This window comes from Macaca fascicularis, chromosome 15 (assembly GCF_037993035.2).
Source record: "Macaca fascicularis isolate 582-1 chromosome 15, T2T-MFA8v1.1".
Classification (NCBI taxonomy): domain Eukaryota; kingdom Metazoa; phylum Chordata; class Mammalia; order Primates; family Cercopithecidae; genus Macaca; species Macaca fascicularis.
In genome coordinates, this window is record NC_088389.1 from 78544878 (window position 1) to 78568368 (window position 23491).

Below are 23491 nucleotides of genomic sequence, written 5' to 3' on the forward strand. Positions count from 1 at the left end.
TGCTGAGAAAATAATGGTCATTATCATTGTTACAACTTGAGCTAAAGGAAAGCTTATTAATTTTATAGTGAACTCAAAATACAACTATTTGGATAAGATCTAGGCAGAACTTTGAAGGCTATGATAAAGAGCATTTGTTAAATAAATTAAATTGGGATATTTTCTTTACCAACTAAAATAAACTATTTTCAGTATCATGAATAATGTAAAAGCCTCATTGAGCATTGAATTGATACTCTCATTATCATAAGTTTTTCTTATCTTTTAGTGTCAACAGATTTCCTATGACCTCTACAATAAGTGCTTAATTCAAGTTACTCTATGAATATTAACTTGAAAACTAAACAACTGTGTTTTTCTGAAAATACTCTGTTTCACAGGTGTCCTTCAATTTTAGATAGTCTTGCCCTTAAATTTGTGGTCTTTGTGTTACTTGGAAAATGTTAGTTTATAGCTGAAGACTTTTTCTTTTTGCATTTTATTTAAAGCACTGGCAAAGATCTCTTGTAGTTTAAAATTCCTCGTTTATAAGGTTTGTCTATAATGCAAATCCATTCTTGTTAAGTAGGAATGATACCAGTACTCTTTATTTTACCAGTTACAGTTCAACTACAATTTCTTTGTGTCCTACATAAAAATCAAAGTCCAGCCTCCTCATTATCTCTTATAGATGGGGTATTCAATGAGTTATTTACTTCTTTTTCCATATCCTGGCTCTTCCCCATCTTCAGGGCCAGCCGTGCTCATGGCCCGGGCGACTTTTACCTCTGGTGTGGATGCCTGCCACCACAAGTCAAGCATTTCAGAGGAAAGTAAAAAGAGGAAAGACATATACATCATGGCCAATCAGCTGAGAACGCTGGACTGGTTAAATAGATAATTTGGGATCCTTTTGTAAATTTGTGCTTCAGTGAGAACTAGCATTAGGATAGAATTTGAACCTTGGTGAGAATTTTTTTTTTTTTTTTTTTTTTTTTTAAATTTGAGATGGAGTTTTGCTCTTGTCGCCCAGGCTGGAGTGCAATGGCACAATCTTGGCTCCTTGCAACCTCCGCCTCCTTGGTTCAAGTGATTCTCCTGCCTCAGTCCCGCAAGTAGCTGGGACTACAGGCGCATGCCACCATGCCCAACTAATTTTTGTACTTTTAGTAGAGACGGGGTTTCACCATGTTGGCCAGGATGGTCTCGATCTCTTGACTTCATCATCCACTCACCTTGGCCTCCCAAAGTGCTGGAATTACAGGTGTGAGCCAGTGCTCCCGGCCAATGATATTTTTATGTCCAACTTAAGCCTATTTCAGCTTGATTTCTGTATCCAGTGGGTGGTGTATGAGAGCTACAATGTATCATGGGCACAGCAGTGGCAGGGCCAGGAGTGTAGGGAATTAGGCTCTGCTTTTGTGCCCCTCACTAATCTCCTTCAGTATCTCTCCTAATCATAGTGAAAAGTGGGCTTGCTAGGGAATGCAGCTCCAACAAGCCCCTTTCATGCCCTTCAAACCTTATGGCTTCCCCTAAGCCCTTCCTGAATGAGCAGTCTTGAACTGACCTTGGCTTTAGGGAAAGGTTTAGACTCTTTGTCAGACTGTTTTTTACCTGTCTAGCAAAACAAAACCAAAAACAAATAGTGTCATCTATCTGGAGAGGGTAAAAGTTACCTTACCTGATTAAGTAGCATACCTCTGGTTCCTTGGCGTGTTTATTTGGCAAATGTCGCTTCACACATATGAATCATCAGTCTGCCAGTAATACTCTATTATGTGTCACTTTCTCCATGCACCTGTAAGCATGGTAAGAAAGTTCATATACTTCCACTTTTAGCTAGTCTGGGTTAGGAAATATATATACCATGGGAAGGCTTACCTCCTTAGAGCTGTCTTGGAGCCAAGAGGACAAGAAACGGTTTCTTAAACCTTGTTTAGTATTGATTTCCTAGCCCCTCAAATCACTTGCACTGGGGTCAGGTGTGATGCTATCTCTTTTAAGTCAAGCTTCTGGGACTTAAAAAAAATTACTAGTATATCTTAATTCTCTAAGTTGATGGTGTAAGAGAGTAAAAATTTCTTTAAAATCTAGAAGTCAACTAAATTTCACTCTGGAATGACTTTTTAGTCGTATTTGAATGTGTGTGTATGTGTGCAGGAGGGAGGGAGAAAAGTAGGTGGAGAGAGACAGGGATAGAGAAAGAGTATGAATCTGAATTTTCACAATAAATAAAGAGTTGAGAACATACTTGGAAGGACTAACTCCAAAATGGGAACACTCTGAGTTTCCTTCTTCCATACGCCTCTCCTGTTCTCTCTCTATGAATTGATAATGATCTCTGAGTTTGGTAAAGTACCAGGCAAAGCTGAATTGTCCATTGCCTTTTCTCAAATCTTCCAGGACTAGAGAAGAGGGGAAGTACTAATGGAGTCAAACATTTTCATACTGAATAAAAGTGAACATAGAGTCGCACGTCAACCAAGCAAGTAATTAACCTGAGTATTGTTGGGAGCTACTGTCATTAGCATGAAAGATCTATCAGTAGAGAATCCATCTGTGAATAACTGAGTTGTCATTCTTCATAAAGGGTTACAGAAAAATATAATCTTGAAAGTTTGTCAAGACATTTTCTCAGATTAAAGACAAAAGTGCTACTAAACCACAATTCTTCTATTTTCAGAGACTGCTGTATCTATAAATGGAGTAGCTAGGCAGTCTGGGTGGCTCTGCTTCTCTCAGTACAGTTTAATAGGGAATAATAAAGAGTGTTGCATCATTTCAACCAAAGATGGTTTTTTCACTCCAAACCTCCCTTATGTGAAGTTCAAACAAAAACAAAATACCACATCTTTTTTAGCCAAAAGCTTGGCAGGGAAGGAGGGGAGAAAGGACTTGAAGGAAGGAAGTGATCCATTGGACCCGAGTTAATATTCAGAATATCATAAATCACCTATCAGCCTGCAAGGCATGTTGAATGAAATTAAAAAGAGTCTATCCGTTAAACTGGTTTAAAATAAGCCTGTGGAAGACAAGGTGTTGTACTTTTTTATTCTGGAGTTGTTTCCCTAAAGATAAGAAATGATCATAAATAAAACAATTGTCTTCAGCAGGGCTCAGCTCTCTCAGAATGAGGTTTTGACAAAGCTGTTTATTTTGGAGCAGGGAGAGATCAAAGAAGGAAGATTAACTGAGCCCTCTCTGGGCAGCCACTCAGTAACTTGAGGCGGGTCACTGACACCCAGAGCTTTTGTTCCTGCCACTGCAGCTTCAGAAGAAAGAAACTAGGATTTCAATGTATTTTGGCCTTCTGTGCTGTAGCACTTACGGAATGTGCGGGGTGGGACTTAAGCGTCCAAATGTTCTATTTTCTGCTTTGAAGAAAAGGTGGCAGAACTTTCTAAACCTAGTTAGCAAAGTTCTATTGCAAATACAGCGTCCTCAAGTCACTTCAACACCCAGAGTACAGGAGTTGGAGGAGGGGATCGTGGGAGGCAGCGGGATATGATGGGAACAAAATTCAGTTCTGTAATGCACAAGGCAAGCAGGCAGGGACTTTTTTTTTTCTTTCTTGCCTGAAATCTCAGCGGATTGTCTCTGCATGCCCAGCCCAGTATCTGAGTTGGCGAGGAGTGCCATCTACTGACCTGCTTACTCTTAGGTCTCAGCGCTGATTTTTCCCGTGAGGTCTCACTTCCAACAACAATGGAGGAGGACATTCTGAATGTAGTGGAGAATTTGGTTTCCTTTACAGTGGAGCATGTTAAAAATGATTGCCTTGCCTCTGCTAATAAGTAATTTCCCTGTGTTGCCAAAAGTATTGTATTTTAAGTTAGCCTGGTCAAATTAGTCTTTTGGTTATCTTCATAGTAAAAATGATGAAAAAAGCATGATTCTCAGGAAAGACTGTTAGAAAGACACTTTTTACCCATGCATTATTCTCAATTAAAATAAAAATTTGCCCTTTGAGTATTTGGTCTTTTCCAGGATGTCATGTTCCTATCCTCATCCAATAAAATGTTTATTAGTAGTATAAAATGTTAAAACTGAATGGGAATCTGGGTGTTATCTTGTTCATTTCTCCCATTTCATCCTTTGCAGTCCGAAAATATTAAATGATAAGGCTGAGACTTGAACTTGGGCTTCTGAGCCTAATCAGTGCTCTTACCGTTACAGATTAAAAGTGGACTTATTCTTAAAATCTTTATGTTATGGAATGTAGTAAACTTGTGGACAGAACTGTTACTAAGTTAGGGCAGAGAATGGATAAAGAGAACAGTAGGAATATAAAACTTCTTAAGATAAAGTAGGTCCTTTATTTGGCATTTTCCTCCTCTAATATTAGTCTCCAATTATAACAACTCACTTCATAATGAGTTATAATGAAAAATACAAATTACTTTGCTTTTTGTGTTTATACACATTTGTAAGCACTCATCATTTATAAATTTAGTGGCTTCAAGCTTTTTCAAGTGAGGGCCATTTAAAAATACTTCCCTTTTAATCCTCAGTTTTGAAGATGCTGTCAAAGAAATCAGCTGCATTTATTAAATAATAATTTGCTTCTCCTTTTTATTAAGTAGAAACATAGCTTCCCACCAAAGCTTCTGTACAGTACGTAAAACTATTCATAACTTAAGTTGTAATCAGTCCAGATAAAAGGGAAAGCACTTGGCGTTTTACCAAGGGTAAACATATCGTTTCTTAAAACACAAAAGATAGTCCTATCTCTTTATTTCTTGAGTTGGAGGATCCCAAATTGGGAGCAACTAGTATAACTCATGGCCATCTTCATTTCCAAAGCTGCATCAGTTTTGTGCACATGAGTAATTTTAGAATGTGAAAGTTAGGTACTAAAAAGGGCATTTGAGTATTTGTTTTTGTCATCCCTAGCATACTGAGCACTAGTAGTCATGCTGAAACAGCAGAATGAATAGGAAAAAAATTCTTGCCAGAGGGAACTATAATCTCAGCATAACTCAGCTGCTATACATATGGTGAGAGTGTTGTCGCAAAAGAGAAGCAGCCTTGGAAGCTTAGATCAATTTCCTTATCATCAACTGTTTTTTTTAGTTCTACTCCTCTGACTCAGCATTTCAGATCTAAGTAATTTATTTTCCAAGGAAAATAAGATTAGAGAGAAGAAGAAAAATGTATAGAAAAGAAATGCTATTTGGAAAGTAAATGTTACTGTACATTTCATTCAGTGAGTGCCTTTGTTTAATGTGGCTGGTTAGCTAAGAGATGTTTGAAATAAAATTTAACACAGTGTTCTCTTTGATCCCTAGATTCTTGAAGTCAAAAGTCCAATAAAGCAAAGCAAATCAGATAAGCAAATAAAGAATGGTGAATGTGACAAGGTAGGTTTCCAGTCTGTTACTAGCAGAGCTCCAACACTGACAAGCCTTCCGTTTCTTTGTGTTCCCCTTGATCATCCTTGCTGGTTCTCCTTTCATTTTCTTTATCAAAGTGCCCAAGATGCCCAAATGATGAGTATTTCGTCCCAGTGCTTTGTAGTATGTTTTCCATGTGTTGTTTATATCTTCAGTATTAAGCTTGGCCTTATGCTGTCATATGCCGTGTTGCCTACATTGCCAAGGGATTTCAGGCACATTGAATTGGGAAGTAAGAGAATTGTGGTAGAGGTAGCCGGTTAAGGAATCTCAGATGTAGATGAGCAAGACATCTGATGCTAGTGCAGTTTGTTTTCCCAGAGTGTGCATCATGCTTCTGAAATCTGACTATAAGACCTAATGGGGTTAAGTTACCTGATTTGGGCAGGGCCCTAACCCTGCTTTGTAGGGCCAGGGCAGACCTCTGTAATGCTTCACAAATCTTTCATTTGCCTTTATTGCAAATGGTGCTGGGGGCACCCATGCAATTATGCTAACAAAGACTTGTGAGTCTGAGCATATGGAAAGAGAGGTACCCCCTCTCCCCTTTCAGGGGAGCTCTTCACAAATCAGATGATAATTGGTGATCCCTGTTTTTCATAATACATTCTTCTGTTCTTCTGTCACTTGCTGGCATTGCTTACTGCAATGTTTGGTATGACCAGGAAGCCTTTTTAAAACAAAAACAAACAAACAGGAAAACCCCCACAAAATTGCCCTGACTTAATTGGTAATGTACATTGTTGTTTCCATATTCAAACTTAGAATTTTTTTTCTCTTAGAAACCTTCTGAGATTCAAGAATGGAAAAAAAAAAGTATGAAAGTAGCCTTTGTTAACATGTTTAAACTCACAATTTAGCATTGAATTTCCCTACCTTTTATAGAGATATTGTTGGAGGAAAGTGAGTCTACTGACTTGAATCTTCATAAGAGCAATTAAGTCCAAGAATTCCCTCCAACTCCGTTTTTAAAGTTGGCATGATAAAGGTAATGGCTGGTCTGAGACAGGCTTGGTCTGCAGAGGCCTTTGGGCACTAAGTGCACACAGCCTGGACTGGAGTGGTATAATGAGAACCTCCAACTGCTGCTGCTTGTGTGTTTTTACTTACATACTCATTTATTTTTGAACTAATTCTTAAAGTGCTTGTCCTTTTGGGGGACATTCTTCTCTTTCAGGCATACCTAGATGAACTGGTAGAGCTTCACAGAAGGTTAATGACGCTGAGGGAAAGACACATTCTGCAGCAGGTGAGAAATGCTTTTTAGCACAACCCTTTCCAGAAACATCAAGACTTGGTTTGTCCTGCAGTAGTGTGATAGCACCTGGAGGCCACTGCAGCCCCACGCTATCAGAATCTGGCGAATGCCACCTATAGACGTATTTGGGAAGGGTTCTCATTTCTGAGGCCACCTAGAAGTCTGCGTTGGAGCTCTATGGCAATTATTCTCCCTCCTTTAGTGCTGTGGATGATGAGATCTGGGCAATTTGGGAAGTGATGCTGGATTGTAGTGATCCCTCAGCTGGCTGGTGTAATGTGGGCTGAGGGAGGGGACAGTAGGAATGCAAAAACCTTTGAGGCCAGGCTTCTGGTTTCATGGGAAAACGGTGATAAGAATTTGAGCTAAGTGTTGTAAACATTTGTGATTCAATTTAGTAACCTTTGCCAATGATATTCTAAGGAAAATAAGTATTTTCTTCATTTCCCTTATCTTGTACAACGTACATTCTATTATTATGAACTCAACTGTGGAATACTTGTAAATTGGGGAAACTTCTATTAATACAATTTGATGTTTTAATAAGATAAGAAGGGTGGTTTTTCATTTTCATCTAGTTAATGATGTATGCCTCTGTTGCATTACCAGCAGCTATTGGTAATTTTTTTTTAACACCCAAAGAGTAGAATGTGTGTTCTAAATTCCAGGGCAGATATGTAGATTGTTTCACTGTTTGAATTTCTTTTTTTTGTTTTACTACTTTCAAATGACTTGACATTAATACTTAATCTACCCCAGCTGTGTGTGTGTGTGTGTATGTGTGTGTGTGTTTTTTTTAAACATTTAGTGGCTGGGGGTCACATTTATATTCTGTGTACATTTTTGCTTACATCTCTAAATACATAATCTCAAACTTGCCAAGTTTCCTGACTGGCCTGATAAGCTTTTTAACCCTTCTAGAGTTTTAGATTTGAACAAAAGACTACAGACCTATGATTCTTAATTGCAGATAAGTTGCATTTCTTGCAGTTTCTTTTTAATTAGTATGGGTAAGGAAGCAGGACTTGATTGGCCTACCATAAGTGGTGGTGTAGTACTTCGCTAATATTCTTCTTAGGCCTCTTTTGAAGAACTGAACGTTGTTTTACCTGTCACTTACCACATATTTGGGGCTGGCATAATGCTAATTGCAGAGCTGTTGCATGATCTTTCTCATCTCTTCCCAAACACCAGCTCTGAGGCACTGTGGAGCAACTGTCCAACAAAGTTATTTATACCCAAGCTGGGCCCAAATAGTAAGTCTCATAGGAGGTGGGACAGATGTTTGTACAGGGTTGGGACATCTTCACAAAGAAAGCCTTGCCAGTGAGTCAAGGATACTAGGCTATTGGGCAGATCTTACCTTGGGGTGTCATTGGCATTCCCAATTTAATGTTGTCCTTTATTTTGACCTTATAAGAATTGTGAAGGAAGGTGGCTTACTGGAGAATTCCATCCAAGTGGATTATTTTAGTATTCTAGAGGGAGAGAGTAATATCTATGAATTTTTAACCTGGCATAAAGGCACTCCAGGGCACACAGCATTTCACCCTAATTGCATTCCCAGGCCAGTTGAAAGCTCTCAGTCTTTGGCCTTTTGCCTTGTAATGCAGCTGAGGCTTGTGATTATGATACCATGATGCATGTCCTGTCACGGTTTACTGCTTAATTAATTCCTTTTGTAAAACATAGCACTATTGAGGACTAATGTTATTCTCCACCTTGAGGGCTGCTCATCTCATGGAATGCATTCCACGAAGTCTACGTATTCTCTGCCGTGCAGACTTGAACACCTGAAGCAGAATTTCTAGTGGGCCCAGGATCACATCTAGGTCCTTCCCTGTTAAATGCATCCTGTCCAAAAATCTGGCCTGACAATTTTATTTGGCTCACAAAAAGTGGTTAATAGCTTTGTTTTACTCTGGGGGCATGCAGTCCTGGCACTCGGCAGCTAGTTTAATGAACAGACAGCATTGGATCAAGGAGCCTGTGTTCCTAAGCCACTTTTTCAAAGGGTATAAATACAATAGAGTAGACACAGTCAGATCAAGAGAAGTGATTACCTAGAACTGATGAATAATTTGATTCATCTTTAAACCACATGTTCCACATTTATTTGGAAAGTGACATTGAACACATCTAACATCCCCAGCAATTCATTCTAAGCCTGGATTTGCATCCACGTCTGGGAGAAGAAAACTCTGTGGGAAACCAGGTTTCCTTAGAGGAAACTAAATTGCTTAGTTTAGCAATTTAGAATCCAGCCATCATTCTTTTCGAATTGTCTGCAGGGAATGGGGAATCCGTGGCATATTAGAATATTCCTTCTAAGAACCCAGAGAAGTCTCCCTGAGAAGTGTTCTGCTGAAAATGATGTTCTCCATCCTGGGAAATAACTTGTCATATCTCAGCACCCCTTATAGATTTGAGCCTGATGGCCTACCCCTTAACCAAGGGTAGGGCACACATTTTTATGTGGTGGTAGTCAGTGCTTTCCAGACCATAGTAGAGGCCATTCTATGGGAAGACCTGTGTTATCCCAGACCTGGCTCTACTCCATAGAGAAGCAGTTAAAGTAAAGTCTGTTCATTACTTCTCACACAGAGGAGACGCTGCTTCACATGGAAAGAACCCTGGTTTTTGAAACTATAATCAGACTAAAATCAGTGCATTTACCTTTTTATAATTACAAATTGGGGAAGGGAGCCACAGATCTGACAAGTGCATCTCACCCTGTTTAAAACAAAATGAGACATCCAGCAGCCTGCGTAGTACCCCTTAAAAGGCTGATGTGACAGGAAATAATCCATCATGAATGTTTTCACAACAACCATCATCTGAAGAGTGAGTTAAGCAGTTTACACACTCTTCCTTTTCCACTACCCATATGTACCCGATTGCCTGTTTTTCTTATCTGCAGTCACTCTATCTACTATTATTATTGTTTTGGACAGACATTAATTATTGTACTATGATGCAGAGTAATGACATCAAGGTCAAGCCACACTGCATCAGCAAAGAGGGTATTCCTGTAGAAAGGCAGAGTGGAGTTCTTCAGGCACTCGTGGGGTATGTTCAGGCTTTGTGGCCTGTATCAATGGAATAAAGCATGTTAACGTTGTTTCTGATCTGACTATCAGGATTCCTGGAAAGGAATGCACACTTATTTTTCTTTATGGAGCCCTTACTTAAATGAGGATGTGGGCACATGCTCTAATAATTCAAATCATTAATGCTGTTCCCTTTGGCAAATAATTCCCAACTCCCCAACTGCTGCCACTGCTACTACATTAAGGCTGTTTCTGCATCTACCTTGATGTATTCTTATGGGCTCCCATAAAAATGTGGGGCTCATTTAGTTAGATTTATCAGATCCCCGTTATATCGTTGTGCATGTGTGGCTGCAGGCCGGGCGCAGCACGCTGATAGAGGAAGTAGGGGTTGGTGATGGAAATACTGGAGATCTGCAAGATAGCACAATGCATGAGAAATGCCCGGGCTCAAGTTTCTAGTAGGCAAAAGTGTTTATATGCTTTAAAATTAAGTAGCTTTTTTCTAGAAGGAATTTTTTTATTGCCCAGTTTTCTATTTGCTGTTAAATAATTAGGGAACAACTATATTGGGTCATGGAAAACTGTTTTCTTAAAAGAATTAGTTACAATTTTTTTTTTATTCAAGCAGGCCTTTCTGAGTTTTCGTTTCTGCATTTTCTTGCCTTATTTATTTTAGTGCTAATGAAATGGCTAACACTCACTGGGGGCGGGAGGAAAAAGCATCAGGTCTATAATTCATGTGCAGTTTAGTTACCTCCCAGATAATTAAGGATCAGTTTATAAGGTAATCATAATCATGTTATCCTGACTTAGGTAGCAATTTACCATTTATAAGAAGCTTTGCTTATGATATCTTATTTGATCATCTGCCCAAACTTGCACAAGTAGAATAAGTAGCATTACTCCCATTTTCCAGATGAGGAAACTGAGGCTCAAAAGTTATGATGTTCTAATACCATTGAAAGAGTGAGCAGAGTCAGAACTTGATATACCAAATCCAGAACTCTATTCTAAATGCTTTGTCAGTTACCTACTGGGCAGCTGGCTGGGGGAAGGAGTCAAATTCTGGTCAGCTTGTTATTTCCATTGTATAAATTTGAAATTATAATAGCTCTGAAGAGACTACTTGTTTCCATCCCAAAATTTACACATTTTCACTAGATCCATAGTATTTTTGCACAAAATGGCAAAACTAAAAATTTATTCCAGAAAATACATAGTCTTAGTTCAATCGATGTTAATTATATAGTAAGTATATGATTGGGCATAGCTGTGTGTTTGTGCTTCTGTATGTATGTGGATATGTGTGGATGACTTGCTGAAAGTTCTATTACTAATAACTAATAAAACAAATGAGTGTCCATTTTAGATGTTTTAGTGTCAATAAGATCTTGTTGGATAAATTTTTACATAAATGTAACACTTTAACCACAATTGGGTATACCCCTTCTAAGAATTTCTTGATGCATGTAACAGAACCTTGAGTCTAATGGTTTAAGCAAGTAAGGTTTTCTTCTGACTCCCTCCCCACCTAAAACAGTAACCATCACCTCTGTCATTTAACATTTTTCTGAAAGTTGGAGCCAATACAAGAAGAAATGAGGTTTTCCAAATTATTAACAATTATATAATGATAAAGGAAAATGATTTTATATAGCGGTGTGTGTGTATGTGTTTGTACTGAAGTAAAAGTAGTTTTGTTATTTCTAGGCTGGATTTTTCTTATGTTTATTAAGTATAATCACTGTCTGTTGAGTCAGTAACTAATTTTTAAAGGGGTCTTGAAATGTTATCTCCCCCTAACTGCTCACTCACAGTTAAATATTCTGTTCACGACTTGAAAGCAGGAATGAGTTTAAAGGGTATGAAAAGCAAGACAAGTTCTCACTGGGAATTTCTAAGGCTTAATATACCTTTGACTTATCAAGTTGACTGAGACAATTTAATGCTATTCATGGTATGGGACCTTGTTGCTATAAATACGCATATTTATCACTTCATTCCATATTTGATCGCCCCTCTATTACTCTCTCTTTGCCTTTTGATGTTTGCTGCTTATTGCCCAAACTTTCTCTTCTTCACTCCTCTAGATCGTGAACCTTATAGAAGAAACTGGACACTTTCATATCACAAACACAACATTTGATTTTGATCTTTGCTCGCTGGACAAAACCACAGTCCGTAAACTACAGAGTTACCTGGAAACATCTGGAACATCCTGAGGATATAACAACTGGATGCATCAAAAACTATTGTGTTTTTTTTTTCTTTGGTTGTGATTTTTTGTTGTTGTTGTTTATATGAAAACACTCAGAATGATGCAACCAAAAGGGAAAAAATAAAAATCAAACAACCTTCAGCTTTATTTTTCTTTAAAGCCAGTCATCATCTCTTGATAAAGGAGAGGTTAAAGCAAACCAGCCTCAGCGGACCACTCTTCTCTCCAAGGAAATCCCCGGGAAGAGTTAGCCTGGATAGCCTTGAAAACAAACAAATCAAACACAACACAAGAAAACTCAAAGAATGTGTATGGTATCATGTATCTCTCTGTGGTGGTTCATTCCACAGGACGAATGCATATTCAACACACTGCCTTATTACATAACTGATCTATTTATTATCGCATACAGATATTCTAAGTCATTGAGGGAATGACACCATCAGACATTATAAGTACTTGGTCCCATGGATGCTCTTTCAATGCAGCGCCCTTGCCATCCCAAGCCCAGTGACCTTACTTGTATACCGTGCCACTTTCCACCAACTTTTTCCAAGTCCTTTAACTCGTTGCAGTCTGTATTTTCCACCTTTTGTTTTTCCAGTTCCAGGACACAGATTATCAACTGGGGGGACCAAATAGCCACCTTGATTTTCTTCTTTGTGGTCTTTTTCCTGAAAATTGGGGCCCAGTCCTTGGCTGTATCCATGTAATGATCTTGGACCATGGTAGAAAATGCACCAAATAGGATCATATGAATTGCTGTCTAGCCTTAGTCAATAAACTTGTAGGACTTTTAAACAAAAGTGTACCTGTAAATGTCCTGAATCCAGCATTGTTGAGCTGTCATCAACATTCTTGTGTCTGTTTTACTGTTATAATACTAGGTAAATATGGAAGTAAAGGCATTCCACAGGATCATCATTTAAAAAAAAAAAAGGAATTCTGGTCCTGTTTTCTAAAAGAAAATGTTGTAGAAATTCTTAATTTGGAAACTTGGATCTATTTATTAGTAAGAGTTTCAGCTTTCTTCAGCTGCCAGTGTGTTACTCATCTTTATCCTAAAAACCTGGAATCAGAGATTTTTGTTTGTTCACATATGATTCTCTTAGACACTTTTATATTTGAAAAAATTAAAATCTTTCTTTGGGGTAAAATTCTTGGTTATTCTGCCATAACAGATTATGTATTAACTTGTAGATTCAGTGGTTCAATACCTGTTTAGTCGCTTACTAATATTTCCAGAAGGATTTCTTGTATTGGTGAAAGATGATTGGGGATGGGGGGATATTTTTGTTCTCATTGTACCCGTGTTTTGAAACTAGAAATCTGTCCTGTGGCATGCAAAAGAAAGCAAATTATTTTTAAAAGAACAAAACCAAAGTACTTTTGGTATCATTATTCCATCTTCTCCATAAGTGGAGAAATGAAAAGTAAGAACAGCTCATCTTCCAAGTTTTTACTAGAAATTCAACTGAAAAGAAGAGAAATGAAGAAATACTTCTGGATCCAAAGGTTCGTCACTGGATCAGCCTTAAGAAAGTCTCTATGTGTGCTAATAGACCAGTATCTCCCTTGTTTTTTCCCATGCCAGATGCTGTCTTTTCATACAGAGATTAACTCGTGTCTGTACAGAAAATGGTCTTTCCAGACCCATTCTTTTGGGCAGTTATATAAATGCAGATTGATAATGGAGTTATTTCTGCATTTTAAAAAGGGGATTTTTTACACTGTTTCTTTCTATCCAAAGAAACTATTTTTCCTTTAAAAAAATTATAATACAGCCATGCTCCTTGTAAATTATTTCTCTGAAGCGTCCTCCCAGAGGACAAGTGTACTTTGTCAATAATGTTATGATTCTTAATGATGATTGGCATGAACCGTACTTGAAGCATTTGTTGTATTGTCCACTTCTTGATGTGCAGAGAAACTTTGAGTCATTTTGGACATTAGGTGATTGATGAATTGTGTGGTTTCAGTTGTGTTTTGTTTTTAACTTTATAGTTGGAAGGGGAGGGTAATGTTTATATGGAAATGTTGCAAATTTTAAAAATATTTTAAAATTTCTAACTGCTTACATATTCTGATCAAGGCAGAGGTTTATGTGGTTTATATCTGTGTAGTTAATATATCTGTGTAGTTTAACTAGAAACGTGTATATGTAGTTTGGGCCATTTTTATTTCTGTAACTAAATTGCGGGGCAAAAAATATGATTTGCCAATGTAAAATTTTTTCCCTTAAGTTACTAACCAAGAAACTAGGTAAGATAAGAAATGACCAAACAAAAAGGATGATAAGTAGGGCAGCCATTATATGATAAACTTTAGACTTGAAAATTAGGGAATAAAGTTAATTTCTTCAGAATATCCTAAAATGTAAGTTTGTAAATTGATAAAAATCAGAAAAACTTACCCATCTTCTACTCATCAAGATAGCAAAATAAGTTTTTCACAAAATTAAGAGTGAGAGTTATGTTATTTTTTTTGAAGTGGTAATCTTGCTCTCATCTCTTTTTTAAATACAGAAATAAAAAGATCCCTTTGAATTAATTTCAAGTAGTTATAATACCTCTCTTAAAGTAACCCCTTCAGTTCTGTCACATTTATATGCACCCAACTTTGAAGCCTATTAAGAATATATTTGACACATGAGTACCCTAACAGTGGCTCTGGTTTCTTAAGCACAAAGGGAAAATGGCAGGGTTTAATTTCTTTGGTGTACATATATAAATAGATGTTTCAAATAAAATTAATTGGGTGAATGTGGATATGGTTTGAACCAGCCAGAGTATGATAAACTTTAAAAAATTTTTTTCCTCAGTGATTAGCCAGGGGAAAAAATATATGTACAGAACTCCCACCCCTATACCCCCTTATAACTTAGCTTTTGCCTCTGGTTTTGCAGCAGGATGTGTGTTGGTGGGTTTGGGGGTCCTTCTGTCTTTGGATGTAACAGTCATGTTAGCAACAATATTTTGCAGTTATTTCATGATCCTCAGCATAATCTGTCTCTGTCGATCTTAATACAGACAAATGGGTATTTCTATATATGCGTTCATATAGTATCAAGGGAAGACTATAAAAACTTCAGATCAGGAGACAAAAACTTTAGGAAAAAATATCTCAGAGTGTCCTAAACATTTTAAATTGCTAGGCAAATCTCTCTAATCTGAATATTCACCCTTTGGTGGAAACAGCCAATAATATTGGATTTCTTCCAGTAAAAAGTTTCTTCAACCAAAAAAAAAAAAAAAAAAAAAAGTGTTTTTTGCCCATGTCTTTTACAGACCCACCTAATCTTTTTAGAAAAAGAGAAGAAACAATTTTAGGCCTGTATAACATCCCATTTACCACTTCAGGCTCCACAAATGTAGTTAATATACTTGTTTAAGAGAGACTTTACCCTTAAATGTTTTAACTCTGCCTACTTAATGGAGTTGGATGTCCAGTGTTGGAAACAGTCAGTGTCTATTTGGTGGCTCGTGTTTATTTTTGTCACTGTAGAAGTGATCCGCTCTGGAGTAATTTGCTGTATGCTTATTACTTTCCACCTTTAGCTTTTTGTGTACTAATGCTATGTACTGCTCCTATATTTATATATACATATATATATACACACATATATATTATCAGAGTAATCTTGCTTTGGACTGTTGCTCTAAACTATGACTATGATGTAGAGACTACTACAGCTGCAGTGAATGTTAAGGAGTCTGTTCCCATGGTTTAGTCTAGTCTTGGGCTGGAAGTCTACATCTTTTAACCTCTTTTGTTTTATATGATGCTTTTTATTATGTAGGCACTGCCATCCCTGAATATTCCTTGTAAAGATGCATTGAAGAGGTCAATTTAAAAGGAAGACAAAGCCACCGCTGTCTGTAAACTGTAAATATGTATTTTGGCACTTGTACTCCAGTATTCTGAAAATAGAGCTATAATGGAAATGCTGACAGATCCTTAATGGTGGCCAGAGCTACCATGCAGTGCAAAAATAAATTAAGTGAAAATGTATTATTGAGATTAACAGTGCAAGGCCAATACCTTTTATAAATCTGTCAGTATCTTTTTAATGGACTGTGTATGTGTAGTTATGTTGAAAGACACATTGTGTATGTGTACATGCTTTTGTGTGAATTCAAGGCACACTGTAAGATGTATTTCCCTTCTCTAAAATCCATGTTGAAATGTAAGTACAGATTGATAGAAATAGGTGTTTTACTTAAACTCATATAATCTGTTGCAGCACCGTTTTTAAAATGTATAATTGTACTGATTTGCTAAGAGTCATTTGACCAAAGTTTGACTTTATTTTGCATAGAGGAAAAATTAGCCCCTAGCCTTTTCTCAAAAAGTGATGCTGTTTCTAAAGAAGAATAGATGGGGAGATCTGAGGCATCCAGAGAAAGGACAATGCGTCCAAAACCAGCTGAAGGCAGAGAGTCCACGCCTCATTCATTTTAGGAGTCCCTCATGTCTAGAACCATCTTCTGTGTCCTAAAGCCAGTATATATATAATTTTTTAAAGCTCTGCAAAGATTGGAACAAGAAGCAGTGGGATGCATTCTTGGCATAAACTGGGCTATGTATGCATGATGTTTTTTCTTTCTTCCCCATTTCTTTGGAGGGTTTTGTTCAGAAACAATGTGCTATAGCCAGAGACAGTCGATCTTACAAAGTCCCTGCATTTACTTTCACAGCAGGAACTGCTACCTTGATTAGACAGGAAGAAGAGCAACTACAACAAAGAGAATAAAATACATTCAGTTTGGTAAATAACCAAGGAATTGGGTGTGATGCTCTTACTTAATAGTAAAGAGATTTACATCAAATTTGAGAAACTGACTTTATCTTCATTCAGGCTGACAAGCCATTTAGGGGATTAGAGGGGACTGCTTTGTCTCTTGTCAACCCGAGACTGATTTTAGGTGTGGAATCATCAGTCCCAGATGGGCTGGGATGGCAGTAGAACTTTCTAATGGCCGCACTTGGATTGGACAAATCTGTTTCCTTGTTGCGGCATAGATACTCATTTTTATTTAAAATAATGGCCTTATACCTTCTCCAGTGTATAGAAAGGGTCAAGAGCAGCACCAGGCCCTGCTGGAGCACACTCACCCAGGGGTGCACTGCACCACATGGTTTTCCCCAATAATTTGTTCCCTGTCTCTTCAATTTATGGCCCCATTTTGATATGCAAGGAAACCTGGAGAGAGATGACAGATAACCAAGCCTGACCCCCAGACCTCTCTGGTTAGTAACTCAGGGAAATAAGTCTCCAAAACTAGTGGTCTTGTTTTATTCTGATTAGTGGAGCAACTAAGGGTATTTTATTGGTTTCCTTGCCAGGGATACCACCCAAATAGAAAACACAGAGCACATTTCAAAGCTTCTGCTTTCTCTGCCAGGTAATAGTATCCATACCTTCCTGTTTATGCGGTCCCCTTCTGTAGAGGTGCTTCCAATTTTTTCCAGAGGTTGTTAAATTGCCTTTGGCTCTCAGCTTAGCCTCTTGGTCTTAATTTCCCCCTAATTAAAGAAGGGTAACCAATGTGGTCCCTAGGAGCTAGTGAGAGAAATATACAGCACAAACCAAAAAACACTCTGATAATGATAATTGAGCCCTATGGCTCTTAAATAACAGCACAAATAGTCTACCACCTGAATCAGAAGGCTCCTTGAGTCCACTTTTATAACAATTCAGGGTGACTACTGGGGTCCTGGGTAATCCGCACGGAACAGGAGGTGCCCACAGGGAGTGGGAGATAGGTGGTGAGTAAAGACAAAGTTATTTGCTCATTTTCCCCTTTTAATCATGTCTCCCACCCCATGCAGTCCCCACCACAGAGTTCTGAAGCTTCAAAAGGGTAGAAAAGGATAAATCCAGGCCATTAAAAGAAAATAATCAAAGCTATTGAAAAGATAAAACAAATGAGTCGCACTAAAAGGGCCGTCTGTGCAAGTAATAAGGTTGAAATACTGATACTGATTTCCTAGCCGAACAGCATTCCTCACACATGTGGTTTGTGTATCCGTGTCTGGGTGGGTGGTCTGGTGAGAAGTGCTAAACGCAGCAAGATGGCTTAGTTTTTGAGCAGTGGAGGGAAACTTTGGGACAGGCTCAGCCCGTGGCATCTATAGTCCCTGCAACATAAAGAGGCTTTCCTTTTGCTTTGTTCCAGGATAGAAAGTTTTAACTTGGCTTATTCATTTAAATGTGAGCCTCTATTCTGCGCAGAACAAATCAGAGGGTAGGAGTGTGTATGTGTGTGTGTGAGAGAGAGAGAGAGAGAGAGTGTGTGTGTGTGTGCGTGTGTGTGTGTGTGTGTGTGTAAGAACCTTCTTGTCTCTCACTGCCCCAGCCCTAGGGGATGGGATGTGTGGCATAGAATGTATAACCCTTCATTTGTTGGAATATATTCCCTGGGTGCTAAGCACCTATTAACATCTCTTTTGAAAGAGATGCTGTTTTAAGTAACACCTCAGTTTAGCTAGGACAGGAAATAGCATTAAATTAAAGGTACATATGAATATGGTCCACAAGCAATCCAAATAAAGGTAGACCCCCCCTAAAAGCACATTTATACTAATGAGAATGCCAAATGAAGCACACTCAGTTCAAAGGGGGAGACTTGTTAAGGGAAGCTTCTTTCATTCAGGAAACACGATGCCCAGCGATGGCTTTTGAGAGACACAAATCATTGCCAACTCACATCTGAAGACAGGCTGCTTCATGAATATCCCTCAGAATTGTTAGATGTCGGGAGTTTTGACTTTAAATCAATTGGGAGATAAATCATTGTTTTCCAGATTACAATATTTACTTGTTTCTATGTTTATTATCTGTCTCCGCCACCAGAACAGAAGTACCTGAGGCTAAGAACTTTGTTTTGGTCACTGCTGATTCCAGGACCTAGAACAAGTCCAAGACATACGAGACACCTGTATTTATCAAATGAAAATGTGGGAGCATTTTGTGGAACATGAACCTCTTTTGACATTTCATGAGAAATGGTTTTGCATTTAAGGTTGGAAACAGTGCCCAGTATATGACCCTCTTGGCAATTCATGACATGCTAAAATATTATATCTTTGGAAAGCCACATGTTCTACCAATAGTCAAACTTGTTTAACTTTATTTAATGCAATATTTCCCAAACTGTATGTAACACAATAGTAGTTATGCAAGATAATAATAGCGGTTTGGCATTTAAAATAATGTTTCTTTATCAAAATAGTTTTTAAACTGTATTTCATTCTTCAAGGTTTATAATATAGTTTGGGTAGCACAGTTTCAGAGAAGGACAGCACAGCTATTACTATCTCTAGAAGTGGTTTTCTGGATTAGCTAATCCTGTAACTTTTTGACCAAACTGGATTTTTTTTTTTTTTTTTTTTGATACAGGATTTCTCTGTGTTGCCAGGACTGTAGTTCAGTAGCTATTCACAGGCACGTCATAACATGCTATGGCCTTGAACTCCTAGGCTTAAGTGAACCTCCCACCTTGGTCTCAGAAGTTGTTGGGACTACAGGTCCATACCATCAGATCTAGCAAACTGGAACACTTTTGAGAAGGAAATGGGACACTATTAATAATCATCCCAGGACAACATGAATAAATCAAAGCTGTCTTTGGCAAATCAGGGCATGCGGTCATTGTAGCTTCAAGGAAAACACTTTGGGACATGTGGAACTGAAAGTATACCTTCAGATTTCTCTTTCTATCACCTTTATCATATGCACTTACCATGCATATGATAAAAGGTGTTTGGTTGGGCTGTGTAGGGTAGAAAAAAATCTTTCCTCACCCATTGCAAGGTTCATGGCTGACACCCCTATATTAAAAATAGATTAACAAGAGAGAAGCAGAGCAGATTCATTGAACCAAAGTTTTATGTGACATGGGAGCCATCAGAAATGAAGGTCCAAGAGACCCAGAGGAAGCTCCATTTTTATGCTTAACTCTGATGAATGGACAGTCATGCGGAAGTGTCCATAAAGGAGGTATGACATAATAGTAATAAACTGGGGGCACTTAACAAGGCCTGATTGTTCAGATTCTTCTGGCCTCAGGGTATAGGGCAGGACTCCTTTGGAACGAAGATCTTTTTGACCTCCTTTCAGGTGAGGTAAGTCAGAATTTTTTTTTTCTTTTTTTGAGAAGGAGTCCCGCCTTGTTGACCAGGCTAGAGTGCCAATGGCCTGATCTTGGCTCACTGCAACCTCCGCCTCCTGGATTCAAGTGATTCTCCTGCCTCAGCCTTCTGAGTAGCTGGGATTACAGGCATCTGCCACCATGCCCGGCTAATTTTTTGTATCTTTGGTAGAGATGGGGTTTCACCATGTTGACCAGGCTGGTCTTGAACTGCTGACCTCAGGTGATCTGCCTGCCTCAGCCTCCCAAAGTGCTGGGATTACAAGCGTGAGCCACCATGCCCAGCCCAGAAAATTTTTTAAATGACCAGTCTTCATGGGAGAAATGTGGGGAAAAGAGTGATCTTTCTGCTTCCGAGTTTTGTCAGTTTCCTTCAGTTTAAAATACTCAGTATGCCAAGGTGCCATATTTTGGGATATTGTGTTCTGAACCTTGACAGCTGCTGTTTTGTGGTAACAATTGAGAATCTCCCTCATAGTAAGGGTAGGCCCACAGGATCCAGGGTTTAAAGGGCATTATCAGTGTTGCTGAAGAGGCTTTGCAGTTGATGTGGTCTCCAAGCCAGCCCTTCCTTCCTCACCCCCGCTCTTGTGTTAGCCTATCAGTTGAATAGGTGAATAGGCTGGTATTGAACATAAGTCCTGCATGCAAGGGTGCATTCCATATTTGGGGTCTCTGGCCCCATTTCCTGAGCCTATGGCATGTTGAGGTTGTGTTTGTTTTCCTCACACCTGACACCTTTGAGATGCTACCTCTTCATTGTCACCTGCCGAGTCACTCTGGCTGCACTGCCACGTCCTGGTGGAATTGCTCAGCTGGCAGGTCCTCTCCCTGTTAGAGCATGTTCTGGAATTTTGTAGGTTCTCACTCTGTCTCCAAGTCCTACTACCTGATACCCTTTGATGTTTTGGTGATTCCAAGTTGTATGGGCACAATTCCTAGCACAGACCAAATGCTCAAAAAATGATGAACCAATGAAATAAACGGCTGTAAATAAGTATCTTCCTTGGCTTGCAAGTAGGTTGCTACCTTGATGCCAATTCTCTGCTGCCTCTTTCCTTAAAAGTATGTCTTATTCTGCTACTATATTAAAGGTAGTATAACATTAGAGGCAGAAAGGTTTGGTTTTGAATGCCAGGTCTGTCACTCCTAGCCATATAACCTTAAAACAGTATACTTTCCCAGACTTTGGTTTTCTCATTTGTGAGATGAAATGAACAATGGACCTCTGTTTTAAGGTGATTGTTAAAATTAGATGTTTGTAGCACACTTAGCACACTATGCCTGGTCCACAGTAAAGTGCTTAATAAATGGTAGTTACGATGCTGTTGGAGTCTGATGAGACAATTCTCTCAGTGAATTCTCTATTCTCTTGTTGGTGGATAATTTTGCCAATATGTAGTATTACACTGGTGCTGTTTGCCATTCAGCCCCAAGTGTCTTCAGCCCCTTGTGATCATTGCCCTTCCTCAGGTGCACATTCTTGCAGGGCAGTCATCAGCTATGTAACTGACTACTGCTCCTTCAAAGCTGTTTTCAGCCCACTGGAATGACAGGGAGCCAGGTCTCTTGACTCAGAGCTGGGCCACATAGAACAGATAGAGTTGAACACATTTCCACCTGATGAGCACAATTGCCAGAGGTAACACTGGTGAAACTGAGGTCATAGGTTCAAGCCCCTTGTGAACTCACTGGTTTGCCCTCTGGCACGACTACACACTTCCTGAGCCTATACAAACATGTCATGAATGGCGTCCTGGATCACAGGAAGGACAGTGTGAGAGCATGCCCTTTCAAACATGGTTGCATAGTGCCTTCTGGTGAAGTGTGGGTATACAGTATAAGCATCACTGTCATCTTTACGCAGCAGTGGCTTACCACTTTGGCGAGTGGTATTTGTGTGGGAAGCCATTCTCTAGAGAGGGTTTGGCATTCACCTGGAGTAAGCCCAAGTTGTGATCTTGGTTAGCCAGACGTTCTACTGATTTATTTACCATGTACAAGACCTTAGAATGATGTCACTTTTTCTTAAGGCACATATGCCACATAGAAATGGCCATTGTTATTGTATAGTCTGTGATTTGATTTATAGCAAGCATCTCAGTAACCTTTATTTCACCATTATACTCTTAAAAGCCACACCACAGTCTTGAAAGGGATGTGGCTGGCCACATCATCTTATAGAGGATACAAATGTAGCCCTTTGCTATGTTGAAATGCAAAGAAATGCTAATTTAGTCACTATTACTCTCCAAATTATTTTTTTCTCTTAAATATTGTATGATATGTTAGTTTCCTATTGATGTAACAAATTGCCATAAACTTTGTGGCTTAACACAAATTTATTATCTTACAACTTCAGGGGTCGGAAGTGTAAAGTGAGTTTCACTGGGTTAAAATCAAACTGTCAACAAGGCTGCATTTCTTCCAGTGTCTTTTCCAGGGGGAGAATCCATTTCTCTACCTTTTTCATCTTCCAGAGGCCACTTGCATTCCTTGGTTCATGGCCCCTTCCTCTATCTTCAAAGCTAGAAACATAGCTTCTTCTACTCTCTCTGACTCTGAACTGTGTCTGTCTTCCATCATTTTTTTTTTCTCCTGAGGCAGGGTCTCGCTCTGTCACCCAGGTTAGAATGCAGTGGCATGATCACAGCTCACTATAGTCTTGAATCCCTGGACTCAAGCAATCCTCCCACCTCAGCCTTCCTAGTAGCTGGGACTATAAGCATGCACCACCATACCCTGCTAATTTATTTTTTGTAAATACAGGGTCTTGCCATGTTACCCAAGCTGGTCTTGAACTTCTGGCCTCAAGCCATTCTCCTGCCTTGGCCTTCCAAGGTGCTGGGATTGCAGGCCATGAGCCACCACGTCCAGTCTTTCTTTCATCTTTGACTGAAACTTGAATTACCTTGGGACCCCCCAGATAATCTAGGAACATTTCCCTAGCTCAAAATCCTTAACTTTGCTCATTTGCCAGGTACTGTAACATATTCACAGGTTCTGGGGACTAAAAAGTAGTCATCTTTGGGGAACCACTATTATGCCCCACAGATAGGAAGGTGCCAGCTTTGAAATCTCCATCCTTCAGAATGTTTAAAGTCTATTTAAATATCTAAGCAGAACTTATTTGGCCCACATTAAAGCAATTTGCTACTAGTTCCAGTAATTCATAGTGCAGTTATTCATAATATCATAATTCATGATGATGACTGTGGTGGTGATTTCTTCAGAAGTTGGAGACAAATCCACAGTGAGACATCTTAAAAGACTCGTGTTTTATCCACGGTAATGGGAGTCATTCATGAGATATTTACTGAGTGCCTACCATGTGCCGACAATTATCCTGAGGACCTTGTGAAAATGTAGCTGCTATGTGTGGAGTATTTCCTTTCCATTTTGCTGGTAGTAGAATCTCTTCACTCATGAGCAAC

The 23491-nt window shown here is 38.9% G+C and overlaps 1 protein-coding gene across 7 annotated transcripts in view; it reads left to right on the top strand.

Annotated features, from left to right (window-relative positions):
* MLLT3 (MLLT3 super elongation complex subunit) overlaps positions 1–15215 on the top strand; it is a 284749-nt gene extending 269534 nt beyond the window's left edge. For all 7 annotated transcript variants that reach the window (XM_005581643.5, XM_074017382.1, XM_074017380.1 and 4 more), the window contains 3 exons: positions 5271–5342; positions 6553–6624; positions 11777–15215. In XM_005581643.5, the coding sequence (XP_005581700.1) occupies positions 5271–5342; positions 6553–6624; positions 11777–11908 (276 nt within the window). In that variant the 3' untranslated portion in view covers positions 11909–15215. The remainder of the gene's footprint in view (positions 1–5270; positions 5343–6552; positions 6625–11776) is intronic.
* Positions 15216–23491: the final 8276 nt, after the last annotated feature.